The 16,161-nt window shown below is 37.0% G+C and overlaps 1 protein-coding gene across 1 annotated transcript in view; it reads right to left on the reverse strand.

Annotated features, from left to right (window-relative positions):
• LOC145984240 (prolactin-releasing peptide receptor-like) overlaps window positions 1–16,161 on the reverse strand; it is a 482,759-nt gene that overhangs the window by 70,649 nt on the left and 395,949 nt on the right. Inside the window, exon 5 of the mRNA XM_083117825.1 lies at window positions 5,817–5,993. Within this exon, the coding sequence (XP_082973951.1) occupies window positions 5,817–5,993 (177 nt within the window). The remainder of the gene's footprint in view (window positions 1–5,816; window positions 5,994–16,161) is intronic.

Genomic DNA, 16,161 nt, shown 5'->3' on the forward strand with positions numbered 1-16,161 from the left:
TTTGAGCAGAAATTATTTGGTGCACCAAGAACTTAACTGTTCCTATCTAAGCATTAAGGTATTCGAATCAGATGAGGAGCGAGTTCCCACTGCACGAACGCGACCGACGAAGTCTCCTGCCTCGCTCACTCGCTACTTTCTGCTTCTCTTACAACGCTACAGAACCGCTCGCTCTGCAGTCCACGCGTGCAGACGACAGCGTCCTTTCACAAATACGGCTGGTTCATTAGATGTGCAGACTCACACAAATGTGAGCTTTTTACATTGATGCAAGATTGTTTTTAATGCCACCTGATACTCACATCTGAAGAATGAACCTACTAGAGTGACGTCATCTGAGCCCCTGAAATGGGCTTATATCAGCAGTTAACCCATGAATTAGGCCTGCATGACAATTATAGCCACCCAGCAGAAATTATTGGAATAAAGATAAGATGGGACTCGGGGTTTTGCCTATGACTCTCATTTCTTTATTGTTGAAATATGTCCGTAGGTCTTTGTGAATGAAGATGATTGATTGATTGACCTGGTGTTTAAGTCCACTTTATGCACAGTAAGGCTAATCGGGACTGGACCTACAGTTTCAACTGGGATCCGAACCACTATGTGCCTCCAGTGAATGAAGATGAATGTGGTGAGTTGCGAGCTCGTGATCACGACTGTCAAGTGTCACAAATGTGATAAAATGTGATAGCTTAAGTCTCAGAGCTCGAGAACGATATTGTATTGGAATAATCAAGGACTTGTGAAGATAAAAATTCAGAGATGTTTGCGAGTCCAATTTGAATGTTCGGGAAGCAGGCGAGTGTTAATGGAAGTTTGCCGCCTCTGCTTGTTTTGAAATTCATGAACACAGAGTTGCTTTTCAGTTACTCACGTCCTGACCTGTAGGTCGTGGCATGTCACCAGGCTTAATCACGATTTCCAGATTGTAAACTGACAACTTCAGGTCTATTCAGCCCGCAATGCAGGTCTATTCAGCCCGCAATGCTAGTCCATCCTCCACCAATGGACCATATTAGAGTGACATCATTGAGCAATATTGAGTCCAAACAAACCCGCCACGTAGTGTTTGAAAAATCCATCGCAAGTGGCAACTTTAAAGTTGTGACAGCAGTTATGAAACAATTGTGATGTGTAGAGGTGCCCCTCCCCCCAATACCTATGATGCACTCACCCCCAAAAGGTATATTATTTTCCTAGCCCCCCCTTTTATGCCACTTTATTTACTCAAATTATTTTCGTCAGATAAAATTTGCGGAACAATATAATAATATTTAAGCATTATAAAACGTACAAAACCGGCCAGGCTCACTGCCATTGTTAGTGTACTGAACCTTATTCTTAACAGTTTGTCTGCTTGACCTTGTATTAATGAGAACCGATTGTAGAAGCATAAGAGGTGGTGTTTCATTTCAAAATCTTCGCCGCGATCACCCACAGGTAGGTAGAAAAACTGTGCAAAATAACCATAATCCATAACTAAAAATCAATAACAAGTCAATCAAAAAAAGATCCCCCCATTTTTGTGTGAAGATATATGAAATTGGTATAAAATTTTGTTCCCCCCACAAAATTCCCATGACGCAGGCGCGTCGTTATGAATCCCCCCTGTGGACACCCCTGGTGATGTGTATTGTACATTAGTGTAAAGATGAGATTTCCGAGAATACCAGTGGCGTCTCGTGGCCTCAAATTTGGCCGGGGTTTATTTTTTAAAGAATTTAAAATATAATGACAATTCACATGAATTACAAAAAATAGGTATTTTTTTCTTCTAGACTACAAAACTGGACTTATTTTTTTAATGAATTTAAAATATAATGACAATTCACATGATTACAAAAGAAACAGGTATTGTTGTGAAACATACCTTTCTACGAACGTTGACTCCTGTTCTTCTGCTCAGCAAATTTTGTTATTACTTTCTCGTTGAAGCCCTCCATGCTTGAAATGTATTCTATATCTATTGTAAGCAAGTGCCAAGGCATTTGGTCTGTCTTGTCCAATTGCATTTCTTAAGCAGGTTTTAATAAGCTTGAATGTGCTGAAATATCGGTCAGGTTCAGCTGTTGCCACTGGAGTTATTAAAACTATGTTTGTCATTTTTACTGTTTCTGAAAAGGTACCCTCTAAATAATTTTAAATAAAAAATGAATGCAATCTACTGATAGAGTTTATGTTTTTCAACTCTTCACTACAATAAAGAAAACGAAGTTCCCTCTTTAGTTTTCCCTCTTCTATGAAGGGATAATAAATCTGGGAAGATGCCTCTGTTTAAAGATTGTTCTCTTTCATTATGTCCTCGTAGAGCAAGTTCATGTCGACCACAGAATTTTAAGCAATCGATAATTCTATTTTTCCGGACAAATTCATTGTCTCTTGTAATTGACAGCCTATGTCCTTCATCAATTTGTGTTCGAACATCAACCCTGCCAAACTCACTCAAACATAGCGAATGAAAGCCACCAAAACACTACAGAACAACACGCGAGATCGAACGCGACGCATCGGAACTAGCCCCGAATCAGCACTCAAATCCATTGCACTCTCCCCTCCTCTCTCCGCTAGCATGTGGCCTTCCTTTGAGACGTGCCCCGGAAAACGATAATTGACATGAATGCCGCTAGGATCGCTGTCGTATCCATTGCAACAGACGATGAATTTAGGTGGGTAAAAATCGTATTTTAAAAGACTGTGTGATAGTTATGCGTTATGGTGATTGATAATTACGTGAATACGTCCGTTTTTCTTTAGGGGCTAAGCCCCGGAAGCCCCAAGGGACGAGACGCCACTGGAGAATACGTCTACAAATTACACATACCTCACACAGTATTAGGTGAAGATTAACTGGAGTATGAAATCGAAAAAAGGCAATAGCTCATAACAGGTGTCCGATCTGGAACCGCAGCCAATAGGCGATGCCACTAGAGTCACGTGAGACTGCTGGACTCCTAGTAACCATCGCGGCTGCAGTTCAGCTTCGGAACCGGAATAGCTAGATTTTCTTTAAAGATGCACGATCTCCTTACTCCAGTTTTTCTATACATTATCCTCTGGAAGGTACGTATGTGTAACATATAGACGTTCTCTCCGAAATCTCATCTTTACATTGATGTACAGTCACCGGCAATAGAAATGGGACACCTATATCCTGAAATTCTCCCTTCCGTGCAATGCGTTATGTGTGTTGCCTAAATCTACAGCAATGCGTTATGTGTGTTGCCTAAATCTACAGCGATGAGATGATGTTAATAGCAAAGTTTGGATAGAAATTTATATCACTGCTGTTGAGTTAGGCAACACACATGACATAACACATTGCAGGAAAGCGAGTATTGCAGGATGTAGTTCTCCCATTTTTATTGCCCATAACTGTACAAAACACACCACATTTTTTTTCAGAACTACTGTCACAATCCCTGAAGCTACTCCTGGAAAATCCAATACTACAACATAGGATAGAACCACGTGACAAGTTTGTTTGGACTGGAATCAATCAAAAAAGCATTCCACCGTTATGTAATTTGAATTATTTCGCTTTTGTCGCAACAAACCGTCGACACAAGAAAATCCACTAACTAACTCTTAAATCCGAAGGTTTAGGGCTACAGCAACACAAGCCTTCCATCTGTTCCTATCGTGGGCAAGATCAATCCAATATTTTCCATCCTTAGCGTTCTTCTTTTTCCAAGAAGAATCCTGTAAACTCTTCTTTCCTCTCCCATTCGTGCCACATCACCCAAGTCTTCTTGATTTAATTATTATAATCATATCTGGACATGAATACGAATCGCGTAGTTCTACATTATGTAACCTTCACCTGTCACCTCATCCCTTTTAGATGCAAATATTTCCCTAGGGATTTTATTTTCAAATACTTTTGATTTATGTTCTTTTGATGAAGAAAATTCTCACATGTGGATATATCCATTGAGACACGCGTGAGGAGGAAAATTATCAAGAAATGCTTAAATTATCAATTAGAACTGGAACGGGAGAGGAGAATATATTTTATTCTCTTGGATGGGTCTGCCTCCTAGCGAAATGACGTGGAAAGCTGTGCTTTGTTCCTTTGAAACAGATCGATTCGCATTTTCTATACTAACTGAGCTCTCTATTCTTTCCAGACTTATTGCAATGTGGTTTCTTTGTTATTTGTCTTTCCGTTCTCCTCTCTTCTATTTGAGGATAGGGGCTCTCCACCTCCCAACCCCCCTATGCATTTACCGCTCGAATTGCCTCTGTGAATGAGCGCTGTGTGGGAATTGCACCTCTCGAAAAAAGAGAGACGTGGAAACAAAAAAAAGAGGATCATTACAGAGAAAATTCCACCGTTTTATGAGCTACAAGGGATTTTTAAAAGCTGAATTTTCAAGTTCATTTATTTTTCCATGGAGGCTGAACATAATTCTGAGTGAAAAGTGAGATTTTTTCGTTTGTATCATTAAAGTGGAAGTTTGACAGAAAGATGAGTTTTTGATTAGGTTCATCTTGTTAGAGATATGCTGTCTGCATAAAGAGATGGGACCGGACGAGGGAACCTGTCTAATTTTCGTATCGGTCTCTGAGAAAAAGACTCAGTGCCATATAGAAATAGCAGATTCAGCCGTTTCTGTAGCCCAGCGCGGCCAGCAGTCTACATGCGATCTCACCACCGAAGGATCCGTGTTGAAGTCCTGGCCTTTACATTGTTACTTAACGTCCTTGTACTATTTTAAAAAAGTTTATTAAACAACATGTATAAGATGCAAGTTAGAAGGGTTTGTAATTATAATATTAGTGATGGCCTGAAAATAGATTAGATTGTTCCGAATGTAATAATCCTTATCATGTAAACGAATGAACGAACCTCAATTGAAATTTACTGTCGGGTTAAAAATTATGGATACTCGAGTTTGGACTTGAATTAAAAATTAACCAGTACACCTGCACAAAAACTAGTTACATCAAAATTTAGCTTTTTCAATTCTGCGTTAATCTTTGCTAACGATTTTTTTTTTGAGTAGGCCTTCTATTTTTATTGGCGTGAGAACAAAAAAAGTACATTTTTATCTTTTTTAGTTTCGCAAACGGTCGCTCTCTTTGAAATTCTATAAATAAAAACAACCGGATGGTCGGATCGTGATGAATTTTTAATGGGGTGCAGGCAGAAAGGTTTTAATCACAATTCTTAATTTTCAGATTTTTAAAATTTGTCAAAAAAAAAACTGTTCTTTTCAATTCTTAGTATTGGGTAGTCATACAAATACAATATTGGTCTGGTTTTGAAGCATTATTTCGAAACCGACTTTATTCAAAGAAGTAAAGATGTACGTGCAACGTGGCAACACCGCACTCACGGACTCGCAGTGACAGCCTGCAGTTTGCACGGTTCAACGGATATGGTTGTGTGCGGTGTTGCCACCCGTTTCATCTGCCATGATTACAATACCACACTGCGCTGATACTCACGAATCAGACAAGAGGTTTCCCACTGCACGAACGTAACCGACGAAGCCTCCTGCCTCATTCACTCCATCCTTTCCTTAACAATGCTGCAGTACCGTTTCTTGCTTTGCAGTTCACACGTGCATTCGTAGATACAAATTTTGCACGGGTGAATCGAGGTCGTAAATACGCCACTAATCTTGATAGAAATTTCACAGTTTATTAAAATAAATTATTGTTCATAAAAAAATCACCCCTCAAAACATTATGTACCAGTAGAACCAGTTGACACAAACTATATTTTTTTAATATTATAGTGCTTGAGGAACTAGGGGGGGCAGAAAGTTCCTTCCCCCCTCAAGTCGGCGCTTATATTGTGAACTTACCTTAATGTAACGAGTGGGCAGAGGAAAACGGCAAATAATGTAACCATCGAGATGAGATACTTTTGGGTTCTTCTTTCTCTGTGAACATCCAATTCAGCTTCGTACCCACCGCAGTTGGCGCCACGATCGGTTGAGTTCCTGAAACTTAGTCTCGCTTCGCCGTAATCTTGACTATCTCTGAAAATAGAAAACCAAGAACTGTTAAAGTGCATACTCATGAAATTGAAAATATACGAACACATTTTGGATTATGTTATACAAAGACGACCTATATCGTAACGAGTTATATTACATTGCAATATTTCGATGTCCACGTCATGAAAAACAAAGACATTTGTATTTGACAAAATCTAGTAAGAAAAGGATTACTTCTACCAAGTCGTTGTCATTTCTAAATAGGGACACACGATATACGAATTGTACTCGTCACATATTTTTTTCATGATATATAGGATATATGTAGAAATATACAGAGCATTCATTCCCTGGCATTCGCTACGACACTCGGCGGCAAGCGGCCCGGCGTCAGTGCTTGTCTTTCCCGGTGAACGGGGTCCGCGACAGTCGCACGCTACAGTCTGTTTTTTCGCTCTCCCTGCCTTCGCTCTCTTTCCCTTTCTGTTGACGTTGCAGACTGACGCCAGTATAATCCTCCCTCGGAAGTTGTGTTGTGTCGTGCCCGTGTGTTGAAGATTGTGGCTTAATATGGCACCACAAAAGTTTACATTACAACAAAGGATTTAACTTGTCGAGTGTTACTTCGGAAAGAGGAATTGTGGAGAAGTGCGACGATGTTTTAAAACAGAGTGTTGTACGAGAAATCGGGAGAATTACAGTAGACGAACTTGCACGTGTAAATTCCAATTTTCTTCGGAGATGCCAGGAATGTGTTGCAGCAGAGGAACATCATTTTCAACATCATCTGTAGTCAAAGTTAGTACACAATATGAAAACTGTAATTTTTATAGCCTACTCTAGCGGCTGTCGCGGACCCGTTCACCGAGAAAGACAAGCGCTGATGCCGGGCCGCTTGCCGCCGAGTCTCATAGCGAATGTCAGGGAATGCTCTGTAGAAACATAATTGTCCAGGAAAGTATAATTGAAATAATCGAAATGTAAAAGATTTGAAAGAAACTGAGTGCTTAAGACGATGAATACCCATTTTACAAGAAAACTTGTTGTAGTCCTTCATTTATTGATATGTAGGCCTATTATACATATGTACAGTGTTGTATTTGAAAAAATAAAGCGGAGGGGGATTTTCAGTAACTAGTCTTGAAGTATTGGGAGTATATACACTATTATGTATGTTGCTGAAGATTAGCATCGCGAATTCGTCTCTATAAGAAACAACACAAACATACAGGGTGATTCAGAATTTCTATTGGCAACCTGATTTCCTATGAGTTGGCAACCTATTTTCCTATGAGTTGGCAACCTGATTTTCTATGAGTTGGCAACCTGATTTCCTATGAGTTGGTAAATTTATTTTTATCCATAGCCTAGGACCACGTGACATAGTGAGATAACCCACATCTTGGACTCAGTATATGCTACTGCTGAATACCAAAAAAAGGAACCATCCTTATCGTCAACCTCTCTTATTAAGAAAATCCTGCCCACCCAACTGGAAATATCGCTCCATCTTCAAACTTGGAATAGAAGAGGAGAGAGGTATCGCAATCTTTAACATTTTCAACTTGAACTTCAATGCAGGGGGACCGGAAGCTCTTTCTACTGTGTTCCAAGAATCCACAGAAGTCATCGTTCCGTACAACTGCCTACGTCATCACATCTCTCTCTCTCTCTCTTTCCGGCTATCTTCCATCGCTTCTTCCATAGACTTCCGGGAATTGACAAAGACCAGTCTAGCGTTAACAACGATAGTACTTCCGTGAAGAAGAATTCCAACAAAGAATAACTGGAAAATTGTAAGTCGACTGTACGTTCTGATGGACTAATTGGAAAAGGATTTACAGTGAGATTCAAGCCACTGAATTGTATAGTTGAAACCAACGGTTACAGTGGTTATTGTATTGTCAAACACGGAGCCAGCCGACCCCTTGGCGGAGTGGTTAGCATATCGCGCTACGACGGCAAGGGTCTCAGGTTCGAATCCCGGCCTGGGCATGGATGTTTGTGAGTGTCCATTCATCAATTTCATCATATCATCGCTCATCCCCATCTTCGCAAATTAGCCAAAATGGCACAAAAAGCGACGCAAAATAAAGCAAATCAATCAACCAATCAAACACAGAGCGACCCTAGGGAGGGGCAACTCGGGCCGTCGCCCGAGGTCCCTCGCTTTAGGAGGCCCCGTGATAGATAAAAATAATAGTTGCGAGTTTATAGGACGCTGGTGCTTCCAAATAAGCAACAAATCGGATTCATCCTGACTTCATGGATTGTTTCGACATAATTAAAAATATCCAAAATTACTGAAATCATATTCTAAACATATTACTAGAAAAATCATATTTAAATTTTTCAATAGTTTAGAAACTACGAGTATCATTGCTTTTAGGTAATAATATTAATTGTTTATTAATTTAAGTAATGTTTATATTGCAATTTTTGGACACCTGTACTTCACTCTATCAAGCCGCTCTGAATTTTTCTGACCGCTGAAATTGGGATTATTTAAATTATTAAAATTATAAAACGTAAAATGTGTGAATCTCTCTACGACAATTTGTTTTGTACATCGTGGAAAGTTCGAAAAGCGCGCACTTAAAAGTCCCGCTCGGAGAGGCTAGACATGCGAGCGAGGCTACGTCCGGTAGATGTAAAAATATTGAAAGTTTATTTTATTTCGCTTCTTCTGCCACTTTGGCTAATCGTTGGTTGAAATATAAATCATTCGTTAATATTATCAGTAAAATATTAAATTTTGGGTGACACTAGAATTTCAATTAAATATAATAATGGCGAATTGATTGGAACACACGTATGCACTGGCGTACGCAGAAGGGAACTGATGAGGCTACAGCCCGCTCCGAAATATTGAGAAAAAATAATATCTTCAAATAAAAGCAGTGAAGAACTCGGGGAAAAAGCAGAGTGGTAAATGTAAACTCTTCCAAAAATGTCCCCTATTGCCATTTTTGAGAGGGAAAAGGTGTAAAAATACAAACATATTGTGTATGCAACACTCGTAGAAAGGAGCTACGCACAGGGTCAACGAAGTTAGTAATTTTGATTTGATTTGATTTAGTTTATTTTACTTCGCGTTTTGTGCCTCTTGGCTAATTTGCGAAGATGGGGATGAGTGATGAAATGATGAAATTGATGAATGGACATTCACAAACAACCAAGCCCGACCGGGATTCGTACCCGGGACCCTTCGAAGTTAGTAATGAGTTGTGTTTTATGCAGGGTATATTGATACACTTGTTTGTTGAATTGTATCTTCTGCAAATATGCTGTATAAAGAAACAAACTGCCGGGATACTAATTGAGCGCGTGTACGATCCACATTTACAATTCCAGCCCCTCCCTACAAAATTATTCCGTGCGCCACTGGCCTTAACAAAAGCTCGAACTAAGGTAATGAAATTGTAACCATGAGAACCGATCAATCCTAGGTAACAGGGGAAAATTCCATTTGCAATTCATTCTTTCCACTGGACAAGCACGAGAGAGGATTTTCGAGATGGACGACTTCCATCGAACGTAGTTACAAGGTTCCCCTCTAGAGGCGCTAGGTGGATAGAAACAGCAGAAAGCTATCTCCGCGCCGGAAGGCAATTATTAAGGGTTGGATATTCGCATTCTGGAGGAGACTGATCTCATTTCCACACTCTGCACCTGGCGGAAAAATTTCCCCTTTTCATCTGGTCCGAAAGACGACAAATCCTAATCTTGTTGGGTTGCCACTAGCCAGTTTCTATTAAGTCAGTTGTATTAAAAAGATCATTCTAAATAATTTTAAACTAACTCAAAATGATTTCTTCATCAACTTCTTTATAAAGGGTTTCTACTAGGGATGGACGATATCGGAAATTTGATATCGCGATATATCGTCAAGAAAATATCGTCAGACGATTCGATACGATATTTTTTCCGTATCCTGATATCGGCGATATATTGTCTCCAGGATATATATCGCCAAATATCGTGACTATATATCGCTGACACGATATATATCGCTAAAATATCGTGACGGTATATCTCTGACACGATATATATCGCTAAAATATCGTGACAATATATCGCCAACACGATATATATCGCCAAATAACATGACTATATATTGCCGACACGATATATATCACCAAAATATCGTGACGATATATCGCCAAATATAATGACTATATATTGCTGACACGATATATATCGCTAAAATATCGTGACGATATATCGCCAAATATCATGACTATATATTGTCGACACGATATATATCGCTAAAATATCGTGACGGTATATCTCTGACACGATATATATCGCTAAAATATCGTGACAATATATCGCCAACACGATATATATCGCCAAATATCATGACTATATATCGCCGACACGATATATATCGCTAAAATATTGTGACGATATATAGCTGACACGATATATATCGCTAAAATATCGTGACGATATATCGCCAACAGGATATATATCGCCAAATATCATGACTATATATTGCCGACACGATATAGACGTTAGGCTATCGCCAAAATATGGTGACGATATATCACTGACATGATATATATCACTAAAATATCGTGACAATATATCGCCAATACGATATATATCGGCAAAATATCGTGACGATATATCGTCAAGTTGATATCGCTTGGACGATATATCGCCCAACACTAGTTTCTACCAGTCAAGAAAAGTAAAGAAATCAATAAGCAGGTCAAAAAGTCAATACATTATACTTGTTCTCAAGAACATTTGCTATCACACTGACTCAATTAGTTTATATTACTTCACATTTCTGCTCCTTTTGGTTAATCGCGAAGTCGAGGATGAATGTGGGTAAGACGAAATGGATGAAGTGACAATCGCGAATATATCGACGCGCCAAAGGATACATTAATAGATAAAGTAAAATTATCTTGTTAAATACAGCTTCAGTTTTCATCTTAACTGGGTTTTTGGTAGGGGTTTTTCATAAAATGTATATTAATTTTCTTAATTGCTAATTTCCAACTTTGCCTAAGTTGGGGCAGAATAAATAAAGATTATGGAAACCGGAATAAAAAGGGCAAGAAGAAGTCAAGAATGACAGGTACCTCTCTACAAGTACGACTTTCCTGTCATAGGTAAAACATGGATTCTCCTATAGGAACGTTACTTTATCGTTTTCTAAGAATCAGTACGCTCCTATATAACGGCCTCTTTCCCAAACAAACATTTTATGGATTTCGTTGGAAACTCAGACAAATTATATTTTGTTAATTTAATAAAACTGCAAATGTTAAAGAAAATGATGATATGAGAAGATTACTAGAAATTTAAGAATCATAATTATCTATTACTTACATATTATAAAAAGCCAGAATGGCAGAAGACTAAATTATCAGCTTAGCAACCCTCAGACAGTTGAAGATTACTTAGTTACCATATCAACAAGCTCGGGTATAAAAGCGAGAAATTTTCGACAGCTAGCCACAGACATATAGCAGGCCTCCCGCACTGGTGCAAAAATCCGAATAAGGTTAATTTCGGAATTCATTTGTTCGTTCATGAATTAACCAGCTACCAGTCGGCACCACCATCGATGCTAAATCCTAATTTTCTCATTAAAAATTTAGTTTATGTATCTATTAATCAATGATGATCACTTGTACGTGATTTTGTATTTTATTAAATGCCTTTCCCTTCTTAAACATGTATAAGAAAAATTGTATTTTTAAAGTCACTAGTTCTACATGACGTAACATCGTTCCATATGATCTGTCATGGACGTACACTAACTCTTTTAATAAGGGTGTAGAAGAAGAAAAAATAAAAACAATGGCTTATTGTGCAGCTTTTTATTGTAAAAACTGTCAGAAGAGGAATCCAGAGCTGTGTTCGTGTTCTGTCATATCCTGAAAGGTTAGTTATTTATGAATTCCGTTCGCTCTTTATGTAAAAATAATTTCCATAAAGTTAGTTTCCACGGAGAATAATTCCTTGCATGTCTTCGTATTCTGTATTTTGCTTCGTTTAAGTAAAAGGACATGTGTTAAAAAAAACGTCTGAAAGATTAAAGGTTCGATTTTGTAACTTAATGTTATTTATAAGTTACACAGGAGGATAAGAAGCCAACGAGAATAGTAGGAACGCCTTGAAGTTTGTTTGAAGTTCGGAAAAGCTCATTTGTGCATGTTATAATGCAGAAAGTTGCAAGTTATCGCACTCCTATTCGCTTCTGCATGAAGTGTATTTCTTCTAGCATTTAAAACTTTGTCAACATGCACAGGAGATGAAAAAAAGTGTGTAAATATTAAAGCAATGAAACCTAAGGCAACGGTTCCTATCGTTCTATGAATTTTTTAAAAATTCTCTTAGCCGGAAGACTAATTATCGTAGAATTTTAGCAATCATTGTCACACGAAATTTGAACCTTTCTTAAAGTAATTAGCACTCTTTGGATTTTTTTTAAAAAAAATATTTATATTTGTTGAAAAAACAACTTAAAAATTACCTTACGCAAGCTTGCACGCTTCCCAAGGACAATGTATTTTCCATTGACAAGGGACTGTAATTATCGTAGACTAGTGGGAATTAATGTAGAAGTAAATCGGAACCTTAGTAAAATGAATTTAGGTAATTTATTTATAATGCTAAGAGAACCAAACCTGGCCTGCCTAACCTAACTACGAAAGCATACATTGAACCAAGTCATAAGTTATCACTAGTTTTGGAAACGAAATGAGTGTAACTAACCTACATGTGCAATATATGCAAAATATTTTACGAACATTTACACATGTGTTACTGTAAAGAAAAATCATTTCTCACTGGTGCCCTGGGAGGAAGATTTTGTGTTTCAAATTGCATTTTAATCTATGTGCTTTAATCCAACCCTACAGAATTATGGATGTTACTCCTATTATTAATAATAATATATTTTGTTGATGGAATCATCTAATTATACCTGTAGTTAATATTATTGCTGTAATAGCTCTTGTTGTTGGTCATGGGCTTTGATCTACTAGATGGTATGGGTGATTTTGATTTGTTGACATATTTCCTGTCCTGGTATCTTCTTCAGAAATATGTTGTGTCATAACATTTTTCTTGAAAGCACTCCCGGAAATAGATTCCATGATCCATTTAATGACAAAAATTGCATTGTTATCCAGTTGTAGGTTAGGCAGTAAGCTTCAGGGACTCTTTCTAAAAGATAATGTGGTAAAACTTTGCTTCATATGTTAGGAAGTTTAGTGCAATATCTATAATATTTTTTTTATTTGCATTATTTGCATTACCACACACTGTATGGTGCCATAAGAAGTAGTTACGATGAGAAATAATGTGAAAATTGAGTAAAAATAAATCAATTGAATGGTGACAAGCTCATAAGATTTTGCGCAATTGTCGAAGGAGCTATGATAGAATGGACCCTTATACATTTGACACCATCGCCGTATTTAGATGGGGGGTTTCTAGGGTTCAACCCCCCCCCCGAAACTTCTGACATGTTGGATTAATGGAAGTTCATAAACCAAAATCTGTAACTCATTTTCAATTTTTTTTTTCGAAGCATCACAAAAATACATGGAGACAATGTTGAAACGATCGAGCTAGAATTTTCATACATTTGGAATTCTGAAACTTGAGTGAAATAGGATTTATTCTCAGAATCGTAACCCACCCGCAACTCCTCCATTTTCACTTGTGCTGTCCTCTTTCAGTGTTCCTGCGTCACAAGTAATATAGACTGAAAATTTCCTCACGATTGTCCCAAAATTCCCTTTCCAACTTTTAAATTCCCTGTCCGATAAAGTCGAAAATCCCCCTTGATAGGAGTTCAAACTTAGGATCTCCAGTTTCGTAGCGCATTACATTCGAGATTGAGGTTATACAATCCATGCACCAGGCTAAGTTTTTAAAAAGAATAATTGGTTCCACACTTTTCAAAATTCCAAAAAATAAGTTTTAATGTCAAACAACAAAAACTTTGACTAAAATTTCTATCTAACTTTTAAAGCTTTTTCTAAAAGGTATCTAAAATTTAATAACAAAGTATAATAATTGTGCATTTCAGTACGCACTCTATGAAACGTAAAAAAAAGCCTTGTGCTGGATATTCACTCATCTGCTGCATTGAGTAAGCCCCCTTGAGGATATAACAATAATAATAATTATTATTATTTATTATTATTAGTATTATTATTATGGAAAATAATTGTTTTATTATTAAATTTTAATTATTATTGTATAATTGTTATTATTTCTATTATTCAAATTTCTGGCAACACCCATGAGAACAATTATGAATGAACCCCTCCCGAAATTTTTTCCTGCCTACGGCCATGTTTGACACTACTTTATTCAACAGATACAGATAGTGATCTAATGCATATTCATTTTCAGTAACTTTTCTTTGTGTTGACACGTTTTGACCTTAGCTCACTAACAACTCTTGCATCTTGGAATTTATATTTTTTGAGTGACATAAAATGCAGAATGCTTTGTCTTGCATAGTTATATGTTTCTAAAATAATTTTTCGTCTTTTATTTTTCTCGTAGAGCTGAGATATAGTTGGAGAAAATATGGCGAAAGGACTTGAGGCACAAAACATACAAAAGTTACAGAGTTTGTGGAGACAATTTTTCAGAGAAAATATTTATGAATTCTAATAGAAATAAGTTAGTGCATGATGCATACCCAGATGTAGAACCAAGTAAGTATATTGCATTTCTTATGGAATAACATTGTCATCAGTTATGTGGCTCATGCATAAGAAATTGTATTTTCCCTTTTCTGCATTAAAAAATATATGCTTTAGAGATAAATTTTGCTTAAAGTACATAACACCTAACAACACGATACATTGCTTGAGGATGTTAGAAACAAATGTATTTAATGTTTCACTAAATATTCCAAGCAGGATGGATGAAAAAGATATGATTTTCAGCTAAACAGTCCTGTAAAATATTTGAAAAGTTTGATTAAAGGAAATAAAATGCACATATTTTTCTGTTTGAGACTGTACATATGTGAACCTACTATGGAAATGTTTGTTGAGTGTGTTAATGATGCTTTAATAATTTCAGTAACTTTTATTCCAGTGAAAGTCTGTAGGACCTCAAAGAGATTATCATACCTTATGCAAAATATATTGTATATATATATACAATAAATATATATGTACCTGAATAACAACGTGTTTGTTTATTTTCCCTTACATTTGTTATTAGCAATAGAATATAATGTATTACATTTCCACAGTATGAGTATTAAATCATTAAGAGTAATGTACTTACTCTGAAACTGTTCTCTTCTTCTGGAGTATTTCAACATGTAAATTCATTCTTGGTGAATTTAACATGTCACCATAGTGAGTGTCCGACCAAGAAACCTATCAGTATGACACAATGGTTTGTCTAATGGAATTTCATTAACAATATTATGATAATATTCAATACAGTGGAAATTATTTGATGTAGGGTTTTAAGGATTTCTTATAGTCTTTTACTTTATATTCCATATGTTTAATGCTAACAATATAATTTATATGTGTAATTGGAAGTAAGATGCTTGAAATAAATTTTGGGACTTGTAGGCATAATGACCATATTGGGCCATTCAATGTATGTGAGGAAGAATCCTCTTATCTAATATCCTTACTTGAGTTTGAACTGTTCTTTTAGGTCTACTTTATGCACAGAAAGGCTAATTGGGTTGAACCTACAGTTTAAAGTGGGATCCGAAACACACTGGGTCTCCACCGGGTTAAAAAATGGGTGTGAAGAGCCCCTTGAGAAAGGTTGAAAGTGAAATGTTATAAAGACTTGCAAAGGATATACACAAAACTACGAACTTCCTCTCAGAGACAGTATAATAGCCCAGCTTTTCTCAAAAAGGTAATGACATTTCTTAAAGTGCTTTCATTATCTCCCAACCTGGTCAATAATTGGTAAGATCAAAAGTTTGAGGAAAGTATAATCTACACATTAGGTAGTAATAAGCCAATCACTTAACATTTAGACATGACACATTGGATGGTCTAGCCCTTGCAGCAAATCATCATGAGTGAGACACCTATGTTCAATACGAGGGCAAGTTAAATTTACTTCTTGATGGAAGGGATGATATGAGAAACATGCACCAATGATCGACCTGATAGTGTGAAGCTTGAAAGAACTCTTTATGTTCACTTTCTTTTAGACTGACTAGAAACATGTGTGA

This window comes from Lepisma saccharinum, chromosome 1 (assembly GCF_977018435.1).
Source record: "Lepisma saccharinum chromosome 1, izLepSacc3.1, whole genome shotgun sequence".
NCBI classification, from domain to species: domain Eukaryota; kingdom Metazoa; phylum Arthropoda; class Insecta; order Zygentoma; family Lepismatidae; genus Lepisma; species Lepisma saccharinum.